This window comes from Zalophus californianus, chromosome 14, assembly GCF_009762305.2.
Source record: "Zalophus californianus isolate mZalCal1 chromosome 14, mZalCal1.pri.v2, whole genome shotgun sequence".
NCBI lineage: Eukaryota > Metazoa > Chordata > Mammalia > Carnivora > Otariidae > Zalophus > Zalophus californianus.
Window position 1 is genome coordinate 72,574,453 of NC_045608.1, and position 13,579 is coordinate 72,588,031.

Genomic DNA, 13,579 nt, shown 5'->3' on the forward strand with positions numbered 1-13,579 from the left:
GACGAGAGATCTAAAAAAGTGGGACAGAGGGATGCCTGGGTGGCTTAATCAGTTAAATGTCTGCCTTTGCCTCAGGTCATGAGCCCAGGGTCCTGCGATCGAGTCCCACATCGGGCTCCCTGCTCAGCGGGGAGTCTGCTTCTCCCTCTCCCACTCCCCCTGCTTGTGCTCTCTCTCTCCGACAAGTAAATAAATAAAATCTTTTAAAAAATAAAAAGACTGAGAGAGGACAACCTTTTTCTTTTTATGTCTTTTATTTCACATCAGAAAACCAATTTTAATGAATGCTTTCATATAAAAATAGCATTGTTCAGGGAACCCCAAAGGTTTTATTTTGTTTTTTTAACTTTTTAATTTAAATTCAATTTAATTAACATAGACTGTATTATTAGTTTCAGAGGTAGAATTTAGTGATTCATCAGTTGCATATAACACAATGAGCTCATTACTTCAAGTGCCCTCCTTAATGACCATCACCCAGGTACCCCGTCATCCCGCCTACCTCCCCTCCTGCCACCCTCAGTTTGTTTCCTGTAATTAAGTCTCTTGAGATTTGCCTCCCTCTCTGTTTTCATCTTATTTTTCCTTCCCTTCCCCTATGTTCATCTGTTTTGTTTCTTAAATTCCACATAGGAGTAAAATCCTATGGTATTTGTCTTTCTCTGACTGACTTATTTCACTTAGCATAATATCCTTCAGTTCTATCCATGTCATTGCAAATGACAAGATTTTATTCTTTTGATGGCCGAGTAATATTCCATTGTATATATACACCACATCTTCTCTATCCATTCATGTGTCAATGGCCATCTGGGATCTTTCCATATTTTGGCTATTGTGGACATTGCTGGTATGAACATTGGGGTGCAGGTGCCCCTTCAGATCACTATGTTTGTATCCTTTGGATAAATACTTAGTAGTGCAATTGCTGGCTCGTAAGATAGTTCTATTTTTAACTTTTTGAGGAACCTCCATAGTGTTTTCCAAAGTGGCTGCACCAGTTGGCATTCCCACCAACAATGTAAGAGAGTTCCCCTTTCTCCGCATCCTCACCGACATCTGTTGTTTCTTGAGTTGTTAATTTTAGCATTCTGACTGATGTGAGGTGATACCTTATTGTGGTATCTCCTATTTCCCTGATGCCAAGTGACACTGAGCATTTTTTTCATGTGTCTGTTGGCCATTTGTATGTCTTCTTTGTTAACCTGGTTTTGGAAGTGGAATTTCTTCCGCATTTGTGCTGCATTCCATTGGTCATCAGACCAATCCTGGTGAAATGTGTCAGGGAAGCCACCAGGATATGAATACCATGCACTGGGACTCTATAGGATGCATCTCAGTTACTGGCTGTACCATGTGCTCACTACCAAGAGCCAGAACTAGATCATGAATCCAGGCAGTTTGACCTCAGTGCTTGGGCTCTTTACCACACTGTAGAGAATAATGACAGAACACATATTTGTGAATATTCATATGTTTCCTGAGGGGAGTATGACGATATTGGTGGAGTTCATGGATATTCCATGACAAGTACTTGTCAAAGAACACCTGAAACTGTGAAGGAGATGAAAATATTTAACAAGGGCAATAGACACTAAATTTCCCAAGAGTCCAGATGATATGTAGGTCATTGCAGAAAAGACGTGGTAAGGAGAGGCAGAGTGAGAAATCATTTCACTTAAATTCTTTTCACTTCAAAATTTTATCTTTATTCTTATTTTTCCACTCCTCCTCTTCAACACATCTCTCGACTCTGTCAAGTACCATGTTGAGAAATACCTACAGAGGATTTTATTTCTTAAAATTGTAGCTTAAAAAAAGTCTCTACTTTAGATTTCCTTAGGTTGCATTTAGTGCCAACATTTTTAAGAACGTTGTAAAAGCTTTCAAATATCAATATGTTCTGTTCAAAGAGCTAAGTAATTTGGTGAGGGAATTTCTACTTGAAAAATCTTTGTGCATCAGTGTGAGATATAAATTCAATTGTCAGCAAGCTGTGTCACAGCAGATTTCTTGTCATATTTGGCCACAAAGCAGAGATTTATTGAAAATTCTTGATGATACCGGTTTCTGAGTTGTTTTACATAAACATAGCAGTGCAGTGAATGCTTTGAACAGTAGTGTGAGGGAGAGGGAGAGGGAGAGAGAGAGAGAGAGAGAGAGAGAGAGAGAGTGTGTGTGTGTGTGTTTCTGGCTCTCAACCCTGATATGTGGGAGAAAAATACCAAACAGCATTTCAATACATAGTATTGTATCCAACTGACTTTAGAATGATTATTTCTGCAAAAACTGTCTTCTAAGTAGGTATAGACTTCTGTGCCCTTTTAGAAATGAATCATGAATCAAAATACTTCAAAACCAAAGCTTTGGAATACAGACTATTCTATTTCATGCCAGGGAATAGAACAATGGGAATTGTTGAGATGCCGAAACATACAATAGATTTATTATTTTTTAAAGAACTTTTATTATTTGCGAGCCATTTGTACCCAGGTCAGTAGTGAAAATGCAAAACTTAGAAAGGAAAATTCCTTTCTTCAGTAATGAAAGACTCGGAACTGGAATATAAATTTAGTCTCGGGTTCTCTTAGTTCTCTGATTTTATATTCTGTGACTCGCCAAATTATTTTATGTTTCTCCATTCCAGGATATATTTATGAAATTCTTTTTCTAAATGTATTATAAAATATTGGTTAAGTTCACATAATACTATTGATAAGGAAATGTGTGCAATTTGTGGAGTGGGTGGCTTCTATATCTAGGGAAACTATGGTTGTCACATTTATTTATGGGTAAAAATTGTCAACACAGAGACGGCTTTACAATCTGGCAATCAACATTAATGACTATGCAGTGATCCCATTTGATCAGTAAGATGGGTGAAATCATTAAACTGACTGCCTGGAAGACTGAGAGTTTAAGTTTCCTGAATATAGACATTATGTTATCATATGGCTCTTATTTACAAATGTGTTCAAGTCCATTATTATTACTATTATTACTATAGTAACTGTACACCCCAGGAAACTAAATAATACATCAAACCACTTAAATAGTCTCCAGTGGGTTAAAGTGACAGATTTCTAAATATTACTTCTAGAAAATCCTACTTATTAACTCACTTGAAAAATATAAAGTATCTCTATCACTGTACTATAAGACATACAAAGACTACAAAATTATAACCTCTTTCTTTAAGGAATTTAGAATCATTTTAGCTGATATCTGGCTTGAATCTCTGATTCTTTTTACAATTTTCCCTGTCATCTTTTTTTCTTTTCCTTTTTCTGGAGTCTGTTCATTTGTTTGTTTATCTACAATTTACTCTTTGTAAATATCTTTATAGGATATTGTGTTATATATCACTTATTCTCAAATTTTCATTCAGTTCTTCCCAAAAATAATTTAGAAAAGTTTGTAGCACTCAAACATTTTTGAATTTAACATCTAAAACTGTTTGTTATAAATGTCTGTGAAGGATGTAATTTCTTTGGTATACCACTCTTTTAAATAAATCCAAATGCATAGAAATACCATAGCAATTTGATATCCACCATCATCCATTTACAAAATACATGAGGAAGTTTCTTTTTAACACAGAAGAATTTACACATGTTTCTCCTTGTAGTATCTACAATTCACTCTCCCAACAGAATAATATACAAATGTCATCTGTCTTTATGTCTTTTATTGATCATCTTATTTCTTTGCAATATAATATTTTTATAAACTGAAATTATTATTATAAACTTATGTGAGCCTAAGTTTAGGTTTAACTGCTGGGGTTTTTTCTTCGGAGTTGAGTTAACATTACAATTAGTATTTTTTTTAATTTCATTTAATTTAATTATGTTATGTTAGTCACCATACAGTACATCATTAGTTTTTGATATAGTGTTCCATGATTCATTGTTTTCGTATAACACCCAGTGCTCCATGCAGTACATGCCCTCCTTAATACCCATCACTGGGCTAACCCATCCTCCCATCCCTCACCCCTCTGAAACCCTCAGTTTGTTTCTCAGAGTCCATTGTCTCTCATAGTTCCTCTCCCCCTCTGATTGCCCCCGCTTCATTTTTCCCTTCCTTCTCCTAATGTCCTCCACGACTATTCCTTATGTTCCACAAATAAGTGAAACCATATGATAATTGACTTTCTCTGCTTGACTAATTTCGCTTAGCATAATTTCCTCCAGTCCCATCCATGTTGATGTAAAAGTTGGGTATTCATCCTTTCTGACGGCTGAGTAATATTCCATTGTATATATGGACCACATCTTCTTTATCCATTCATCTGTTGAAGGGCATCTCAGCTCTTTCCACAGTTTGGCTATTAAAGACTATGAACATTGGAGTGCATATGGCCCTTCTTTTCACTACATCTGTTTCTTTGGGGTAAATACCAGTAGTGCAATTGCTGGGTCATAAGGTAGCTCTATTTTTAATTTTTTGAGGAACCTCCACACTGTTTTCCAAAGTGACTGTACCAACTTGCATTCCCACTAACAGTCTAAGAGGGGTTCCCCTTTCTCCATAACCTCTCCAACATTTGTTGTTTCTTGCCTTGTCAATTTTTGCCATTCTAACTGGTGTAAGGTGGTATCTCAGTGTGGTTTTGATTTGAATTTCCCTGATGTCTAATGATGATGAACATTTTTTCATGTGTCTGTTAGCCATTTGTATGTCTTCTTTTGAAAAGTGTCTGTTCATGTCTTCTGCCCATTTTTTGACTTGATTATTTGTTTTTTGGGTGTTGAGTCTGAGAAATTCTTTATAGATCTTGGATATATAGCCCTTTGTCTGTAGTGTCATTTGCAAATATCTTCTCCCATTCTGTGGGTTGCCTCTTTGTTTTGTTGACTGTTTCCTTTGCTCTGCAGAAGCTTTTTATCTTGATGAAGTTCCGAAAGTTCATTTTTGTTTTTATTTCACTTGCCTTTGGAGATGAATCTTGAAAGAAGTTGCTGTGGCCGATGTCGAAAAGGTTACTGCTTATGTTCTCCTCTAGGATTTTGACGGATTCCTGTCTCACATTGGGGTCCTTCATCCATTTTGAGTTTATCTTTGTGTATGGTGTTAGAGAATGGTCGAGTTTCATTCTTCTGTATGTAGCTGTCCAATTTTCCCAGCACCATTTATTGAAGAAACTGTCTTTTTTCCATTGCATATTTTTTCCTGCTTTGTCGAAGATTATTTGACCATAGAGTTGAGTGTCCCTAACTGGGCTCTCTATTCTGTTCCATTGGTCTATATATATGTTTTTGTGCCAGTACCATACTACCTTGATGATCACTGCTTTGTAATATAGCTTGAAATTGGGTAACATGATGCCCCCAGCTTTGTTATTCTTTTTCAACATTTCCTTGGCAATTTGGGGTCTTTTCTGATTCCATACAAATTTTAGGATTGTTTGTTCCAGCACTTTGAAAAATGTCATTGGAATTTTGATCGGGATGGGTTTGAAGGTATAGATTGCTCTGGGCGGCACAGACATTTTAACAATGTTTATTCTTCCGATCCATGAGCATGGAATGTTTTTTCCATCTTTTTGTGTCTTCTTCAATTTCTTTCATGAGTGTTCTGTAGTTCCTAGAGTATAGATCCTTTACCTCTTTGGTTAGGTTTATTCCAAGGTATCTTATGGTTTTTGGTGCGATTGTAAATGGAATCATTTCTCTAATTTCTCTTTCTACAGTTGCATTGTTAGTGTATAAGAAAGCAACTGATTTCTGTGCATTGATTTTGTATCCTGCCACATTACTGAATTGCTGTATGAGTTCTAGTAATTTGGGGGTGGAGTCTTTTGGATTCTCCACATAAAGTATCATGTCATCTGCAAAGAGAGTTTGACTTCTTCTTTGCCAATCTGAATACCTTTTATTTCTTTTTGTTGTCTGATTGCTGTTGCTAGGACTTCTAGTACTATGTTGAACAATAGTGGCGAGAGTGGGCATCCTTGACATGTTCCTGATCTTAAGGGAAAGGCTCTCGTCTTTTCCCCGTTGAGGATGATATTCGCTGTGGGTTTTTCATAGATGGATTTTATGAACTTGAGGAATGTTCCCTCTATCCCTATACTCTGAAGAGTTTTAATCAGGAAAGGATGCTGTATTTTGTCAAATGCTTTTTCTGCATCAATTGAGAGGACCATATGGTTCTTCTCTCTCCTCTTATTAACGTGTTCTATCACATTGATCGATTTGCGAATGTTGAACCACCCTTGTATCCCAGGGATAAATCCCACTTGGTCGTGGTGGATGATCCTTTTAATGTATTGTTGGATCCTATTAGCTAAGATTTTCTTGAGAATTTTGGAATCCATATTCATCATGGATATTGGTCTGAAATTCTTTCTGATGGGGTCTTTGCCTGGTTTGGGGTATAAGGTAATGCTGGCGTCATAGAATGAGTCTGGAAGGTTTCCTTCTGTTTCTATTTTTTGAAACAGCTTCAGGAGAATAGGTATTATTTCTTCTTTGAATGTTTGGTAGAATTCCCCAGGGAATCCATCAGGCCCTGGACTCTTGTTTTTTGGGAGGTTTTTGATCACTGCTTCAATCTCGTTACTGGTTATTGGCCTATTTAGGTTGTCAATTTCTTCCTGTTTCAGTCTTGGGAGTTTATAGGTTTCCAGGAAGGCATCCATTTCTTCCAGGTTGCTTTATTTATTGGCATATGGTTGTTGATAATAATTTCTAATAATTGTTTCTATTTCCTTGGTGTTAGTCATGATCTCTCCCCTTTCATTCATAATTTTATTAATTTGGGTCCTTTTTCTTTTCCTTTGGGTAAGTCTGGCTAGTGGTTTATCGATCTTATCAATTCTTTCAAAGAGCCAGCTTCTAGTTTCGTATTATTATCAATATGACTCTTTATTTTGATTAACAGTTGGCTTATGTAGTTGGCTGCTCCCATGTTGGGGGCATAGATATTTACAATTGTTAGATCTTCTTGTTGGATAGACCCTTTAAGAATCATATATTGTCCTTCTGTGTCTCTAACTACAGTCTTTAGCTTAAAATCTAATTTGTCTGATATAAGAATTGCTGCCCCAGCTTTCTTTTGAGGTCTGTTGGCGTGGAAGATGGATCTCCATCCCTTAACTTTCAGTCTGGATATATCTTTAGCTTCAAAATGAGTCTCTTCTAGACAGCATATGGATGGGTCCTGTCTTTTTATCCAATCTGCAATCCTGTGCCATTTTATGGGAGCATTTAGGCCAGTCATGTTGAGAGTGATTATTGAAAGATATGAATTTATTGTCATCATGTTGCCTGTGAAGTCCTTGTTTCTATAGATTGTCTCTGTAAATTTCTGTTCTATATCACTCTTGGGGTCTTTCTCCTTTTATAGAACCCCCCTTAATATTTCTTGCAGGGCCGGCTTAGTGGTCACATATTCTTTCAGTTTCTGCTGGTCTTGGAAGCTCTGCATCTCTCCATCCATTCTAAATGACAGCCTTGCCAGATAAAGTATTCTTGGCTGCATGTTCTTCTCATTTAGTACCCTGAATATGTCTTGCCAGCCCCTTCTGGCTTACCAGGTCTCTGTGGATAGGTCTGACAATATTCTGATGTTCCTCCCTCTGTACATAAGGAATCTCTTCCCCCTAACTGCCCTTAAGATGGTTTCCTTCATTCTAAGATTTGCGAGTTTTACTATTACATGTCGGGGCGTTGGCCTGTTTTCCTTGATCTTGGTAGGGGTCCTCTCTGCCTCTAGGACAGGAATGTTTGTTTCATTCCCCAGATTAGGGAAGTTTTCAGCTACAATTTGCTCAAATATATCTTCTAGTCCTCTCTCTCTCTCCATCCCTCAGGGATCCCAATAATTCTGACACTGGAACGTTTCAAGGTGTCACTTATTTCTCTGATTCTGTTTTCATGGATTTTGCGTTGTTTCTCTGGGGCCTCCTCTTTTTCCTTCTTTTCTGTCAATTGGTCCTCTAGATCACTAGTTCATTCTTCTTCCTTGCTTACCCTAGCTGTTAGATTATCTAGATAAGATTGGATCTCATTGATAGCATTTTTAAGTTCTGCCAGCTTTCATTTCTGCCCTTAGAGACTCTATGTTGCCATTAATCAATTTCTCCATTCTAGCTGTTGTCTTCATAACTGTTACCCTGAAATCCATTTCCGACATCTTGGTTATATCTGTATCCATTTGTAAATCTGTGGCAGAAGTCACAGTCTCTGAGTCTTTCCTATTTTGCAGGTTCCTCCTCCTAGTCATTCTGTTGAGGGAATGCACAGGGTCCAAATTATTGACCACAACCCAAGCAAGATGCACCTGTTTTATAGGGACCTTAGGGTTGTCAGCCTCTTGTTCTCCCAACTTGTCTTCTGGGGGAGGGGCCTGCTGCACTGTTACTCAGGCAACCCTGTTTGGGCAGAGTTGCCCTTCCCCCTGTGGGGGGTGGGCTCAGTGAAAACCGGTTTTGGGGGGCTTTTGTTCTCTGGCGGCTTTTCCTGGTGGCTTTCCATGTCTCTTCGGGAGTCAGAGTAGAAGAGATCGTTTCCAGCCCTCTGCCTCAGAGCAGAGAGATCGCAGTCTATTCTTCAGTGAGCTCTCCAGGCCACACTATCTCTGTTTCTGTCTGTGCTGCTATAAACTGCAGCATCCTAGGTTGTGCGCTCCTCAGCAGGGCTCCCAGTCCCCACCTCCAGGTCAGGGCACAGAGGCACATCTCTGCCCTTTGTGCTTCTAACACCACCAGCTGCCCCCAGTTCACACTCACGGCCCCACCGCTCCAGGTTTCAGTCTGGGGGGCTGCCCTAAAGTCCTTTCCCTGCTGCTACCAGTCTGTGAGTCTGTGCCCCATCCCCAGCATGGGAGGCTATCGCTCACTGGTGGTGCAGAATTCTCATGGCTCCCTCCCCCTTCCATTTATCTTCTGATATCTGCCGCAGAATCATGGCTCCCTGCTTCATACCTTGAAACCAACCGTGTGCAATATCCTGTTTGTAGAGATCCAGATCTATCTTCTTACATCTCAGGCTGATTTCATGGGTGTTCAGAGTGGTCTGGTAGCTATCCAGCTCAATTCAGGGGACCAGTTGGAATAGGGTCCCCTAGTCCTCTGCCATCTTTTCCTCCTCAATTCTACAATTAGTATTTCTGTACAGTTGTTTATAAAGTAAGATTTTATTAGAATTCTATCAGTTAATGACACGAATAAGGCTTTTTCTATACAATTATTGCATACATCTGTGGATGAATGTTACTTTTTGCATAAATTCTATTCCAGTGTTTTATTTATCTAAACACTGAGAAACTTTGCATATATGTGTGGGTGAGTGTTACAACAATAAGATTTTTATAGCAGTCACTCAATGATTTGAACTTCCAAATTACGTGCCAAAATCAGACTGTGAAGTCTCATCTGAAGTTATTTTTTATAACATTTCAACAAACTGGGTGTTGTCTTCCAGTTATGCTGGAAGTAAAAATTTTAGAAACTGCTTGACTTTCAAAAGTATTTTTTACTCATTCAGGTTATTTGCTTTCTCATTTTTAAGAGGTACACCTATTAGAAACTTTACCAAGATTTACAGAGTAATTATAAAATACATCTGCAAATTTTTTCCACTAAGAAGTACTTTATATAATATGGTATATTATGACAGGATTGGAAGCATTGAAATATCACTTACAATATACTGTTACCATGTAATTTTTTGAAAAATGCTTTTATGCTATTACAATCTTTTAGTTTGTATTCATTTCATGGAAAACACCCATCATTTAACCTACTTGAAAGAGTTAGTCTTTATTGTGAAACCAATATTTTTTTTAATTTTTTCAATTAAAATAAACATGTTACTATATATTTCAAAGAGTATTATAAATACACTGAAAAATAAATTCCAGAATGCTACTTCAAAAGCTATTTTACTAGAAGCAGCCCTTTTGATTTAAAGTGTTCTATGTTTAATGTAATGAATCTGCACTTTAAGTTAGAAAAAAAATTTTTAAATCTACATATTGCTTCTAACTAATTTAAAATAATGCAATATAATCTGTGTCAGTGATCATGAAGTTACTTAGGTAAGAAGAATATGATAAAAAGAAAGGTTTTCCTTTGGTAAATGTGCATGCTCATGCATGTTAAACTCCAGTAATTGGAATTAGAGTGTAATTAAATAAAAATAATGCATATAATAGAACTAACTTTATTGATGTAATAGAAATATACTGCTGAAAATCATTCTAGTAGCTAGTTTACATTGTATTTTTTGTTAATAAAAGGTAGGGAATACTAAATATTTTATAAGATGATGTAAGATGATCAACTACAATTAGAATAAGTATTTTATAATGTGGCATAATTTAATAGATATTGAATAATGGAATTGAATAATGCTCAATACACCTAGGAAATATTATGTAAGATATTGATCTGTGGGTTTAAGCCAGTACCACTAAAAAATGTTTGGTATTCCCAAACAACATGTAGTTATATTTAAATTAATGTGTCACTAAACTGTACTGTTTTGCTGTTCGAAGTCATTTTCTTTCCATTTAAATAAAAATCCTAAGTATAATTATTGAGACTATACCTTGCTTTTCTCTCTCTGGACTATCTCTCAAGAGCATTACATTCTTTCACAGAATGAACAGAAAATTCCTATTTCCGTAGCTCACTTTACGCAATATATTCAGTTTCTGAACAACCCAACATTTCTAACACCACAGTTATTGCTTAAGAGAAAGAAAAAGGCAAAAACAAAACAAAACAAAAATCAGAGAGCCTTAACGTGGCTTTATGGTGGCTTGTTTCATTGTTTCTTTCTTGGAAACTGGAAAGTTTGAAATCTCGGGGTAATGCTCTGTAGTAAGGTGCTGGAGAAGGGAGCCGTCTTGTTTTTTGTTTGTTTGTTTATTTGTTTGGTTTTTTTTTTTTTTTGATGTAGTGTTCCATGATTCGTTGTTTGCGTATAACACCCAGTGCTCCATTCAGTACGTGCCCTCTTTAATACCCATCACCGGGCTAACCCATCCCCCTACCCCCTCCCCTCTAGAACCCTCAGTTTGTTTTTCAGAGTCCATCGTCTCTCATGGTTCGTCTTGCCCTCTGATTCCCCCCCTTCATTTTACCCTTCCTACTATCTTCTTTTTTTTACGTATAATGTATTATTTGTTCAGGAGCCGTCTTTTTTAGAGTAAGAAAGAGACTGTGGAAAGAGAGGCAAGTAAAGGAACCTACATGATACTATGAAGAGTGTTCATGGGTTTGAAGATGTGAAAATTTAGCCCTTTCCTTTTTTATTTGTTAGGTGGCTACCTAAGATAAATAATAATAATAACAACATCTTTTTTTTTTTTTGCAGCTGTCGTGAGTGCCATCCCTGTGCCAACCCTGGAAAGTGCCCAGTACCCAGGAATCCTTCCATCTCCCACATGTGGATACCCCCACCCACAGTTTACCCTCCGGCCTGTGCCATTCCCCACACTGTCAGTGGACCGAGGTTTCGGAGCAGGAAAAAGTCAGTGTAATGCATTTTCCTTTCTTTTTACTAAGAACAAATGAATAATAACCAAGGATATCTTTTTAAATGTATAGCATTTTAATGTTCTCATCCCTTGGGAAAATTGGTTTACTTCTGCCCTGGGTCAGAATCAAAGGACCAGTCCTCTGGGAGTCTTTCCATAGACAATGTGGGAAGCTGTGGGGAAACAAAGATTAACTGGTTCAATAAAACAATGATGTGATGGGTGCTTGAACTTAATATGTTGTCAACTAGGAAATGAATAATCAAGTGACTGTCCTCCAACATATTCTTGTGTAAGTGTCTGTTGGTTATATTTAAAAGTGTCTTATTGATTCCTGATAAACCAATACTTAAATGAATGCCTTAGCTTTCTTTAATTAAATCAATTAAGCAATATCTTTTTTGTGTGTGTGTTTACATTAAGCTATGTTTCTATTTTTTTAATTTTTTTATTGTTATGTTAATCACCATACATTACATCATTAGTTTTTGATGTAGTGTTCCATGATTCTTTGTTTGTGCATAACACCCAGTGCTCCACGCAGAATGTGCCCTCTTTAATACCCATCACCAGGCTAACCCATCCCCCCACCTTCCTCCCCTCTAGAACCCTCAGTTTGTTTTTCAGAGTCCATCGTCTCTAATGGTTCGTCTCCCCCTCTGAGTTACTCCCCTTCATTCTTCCCCTCCTGCTATCTTCTTTTTCTTTTTTCTTAACATATGTTGCATTATTTGTTTCAGAAGTACAGATCTGTGATTCAACAGTCTTGCACAATTCACAGCGCTCACCATAGCACATACCCTCCCCAGTGTCTATCACCCAGCCACCCCATCCCTCCCACCCCCCACCACTCCGGCAACCCTCAGTTTGTTTCCTGAGATTAAGAATTCCTCATATCAGTGAGGTCATAGGATACATGTCTTTCTCTGACTGACTTATTTCACTCAGCATAACACTCTCCAGTTCCATCCACGTCATTGCAAATGGCAAGATCTCATTCCCTTTGATGGCTGCATAATATTCCATTGTGTATATTATACCACCTCTTCTTTATCCATTCATCTGTCGATGGACATCTTGGCTCTTTCCACAGTTTGGCTATTGTGGACATTGCTGCTATAAACATTGGGGTGCACTTACCCCTTCGGATCCCTACATTTGTATCTTTGTGGTAAATACCCAGTAGTGCAATTGCTGGATCGTATGGTAGCTCTATTTTCAACTGTTTGAGGAACCTCCATACTGTTTTCCAGAGTGGTTGCACCAGTTAAGCAATATCTTTTGATTTTTAATTAATAATTGTTGGAGAAAAAGATTACCAAAGGGGTATTTCATTTGTTTTCATATTATTACTTTTCTGATTTTAATGAGATATAGGTGACATATAACATTGTGTAAACTTAAGGTTTACAATGTGTTGATTTAATACACTTATGTATGACAAAATGATTACTACCATAAAATTGGTTAATACCCCTCTCATGTCACATAATTGCCATTTCTTTTTTGTTATGAGAATGTTTTAAATCTACTTTCTTAACAACTTTCAAGTATATAATACAGTATTATTAGCTATAATCACTGTATTGTTCATTAGATGCCCAGAACTTAATCATCTTATAACTAGACGTGTGTACTCTTTGACCAACATCTCTCTTTTTTTCCTTATCCCCCAGATCCTGGTAACCACAATTCTAGTCTCTATTTTTATGAGTTTGTCTTTTTTAGGTTCTACATATAAGGGATATCACATAGTATCTTCTTTCTGTTCCTGACTTATTTCACTTAGCATAATGCCCTCAAGGTCCATCCATTTGTTTCAATTTCTTTCTCATAGCTGAATAATATTCCATTTTGTATATATACCACATCTTCTTTATCCATACATCCATTGATGGATGCTTAGGGTGTTTCCATATCTTGGCTATTGTGAATAAAGCTGCAATGAGCATGGGAGTGTGTATATGTCTGTAAGATCTCATTTTCATTTCCTTTGGATATATACCCAGAAGTGAGATTGCTGGATTATATAGTAGTTCTATTTTTAATTTTTTTAGGAACCTTCATACTCTTTTCCATAGTAGCT

At 37.2% G+C, this 13,579-nt stretch overlaps 1 protein-coding gene across 3 annotated transcripts in view; it reads left to right on the forward strand.

The window, feature by feature from the left end:
- DCC (DCC netrin 1 receptor) overlaps window positions 1–13,579 on the forward strand; it is a 1,177,272-nt gene that overhangs the window by 1,121,840 nt on the left and 41,853 nt on the right. For all 3 annotated transcript variants that reach the window (XM_035724067.1, XM_035724068.1, XM_035724069.1), the window contains one exon: window positions 11,331–11,486. In XM_035724067.1, coding sequence (XP_035579960.1) covers window positions 11,331–11,486 — 156 coding nt within the window. The remainder of the gene's footprint in view (window positions 1–11,330; window positions 11,487–13,579) is intronic.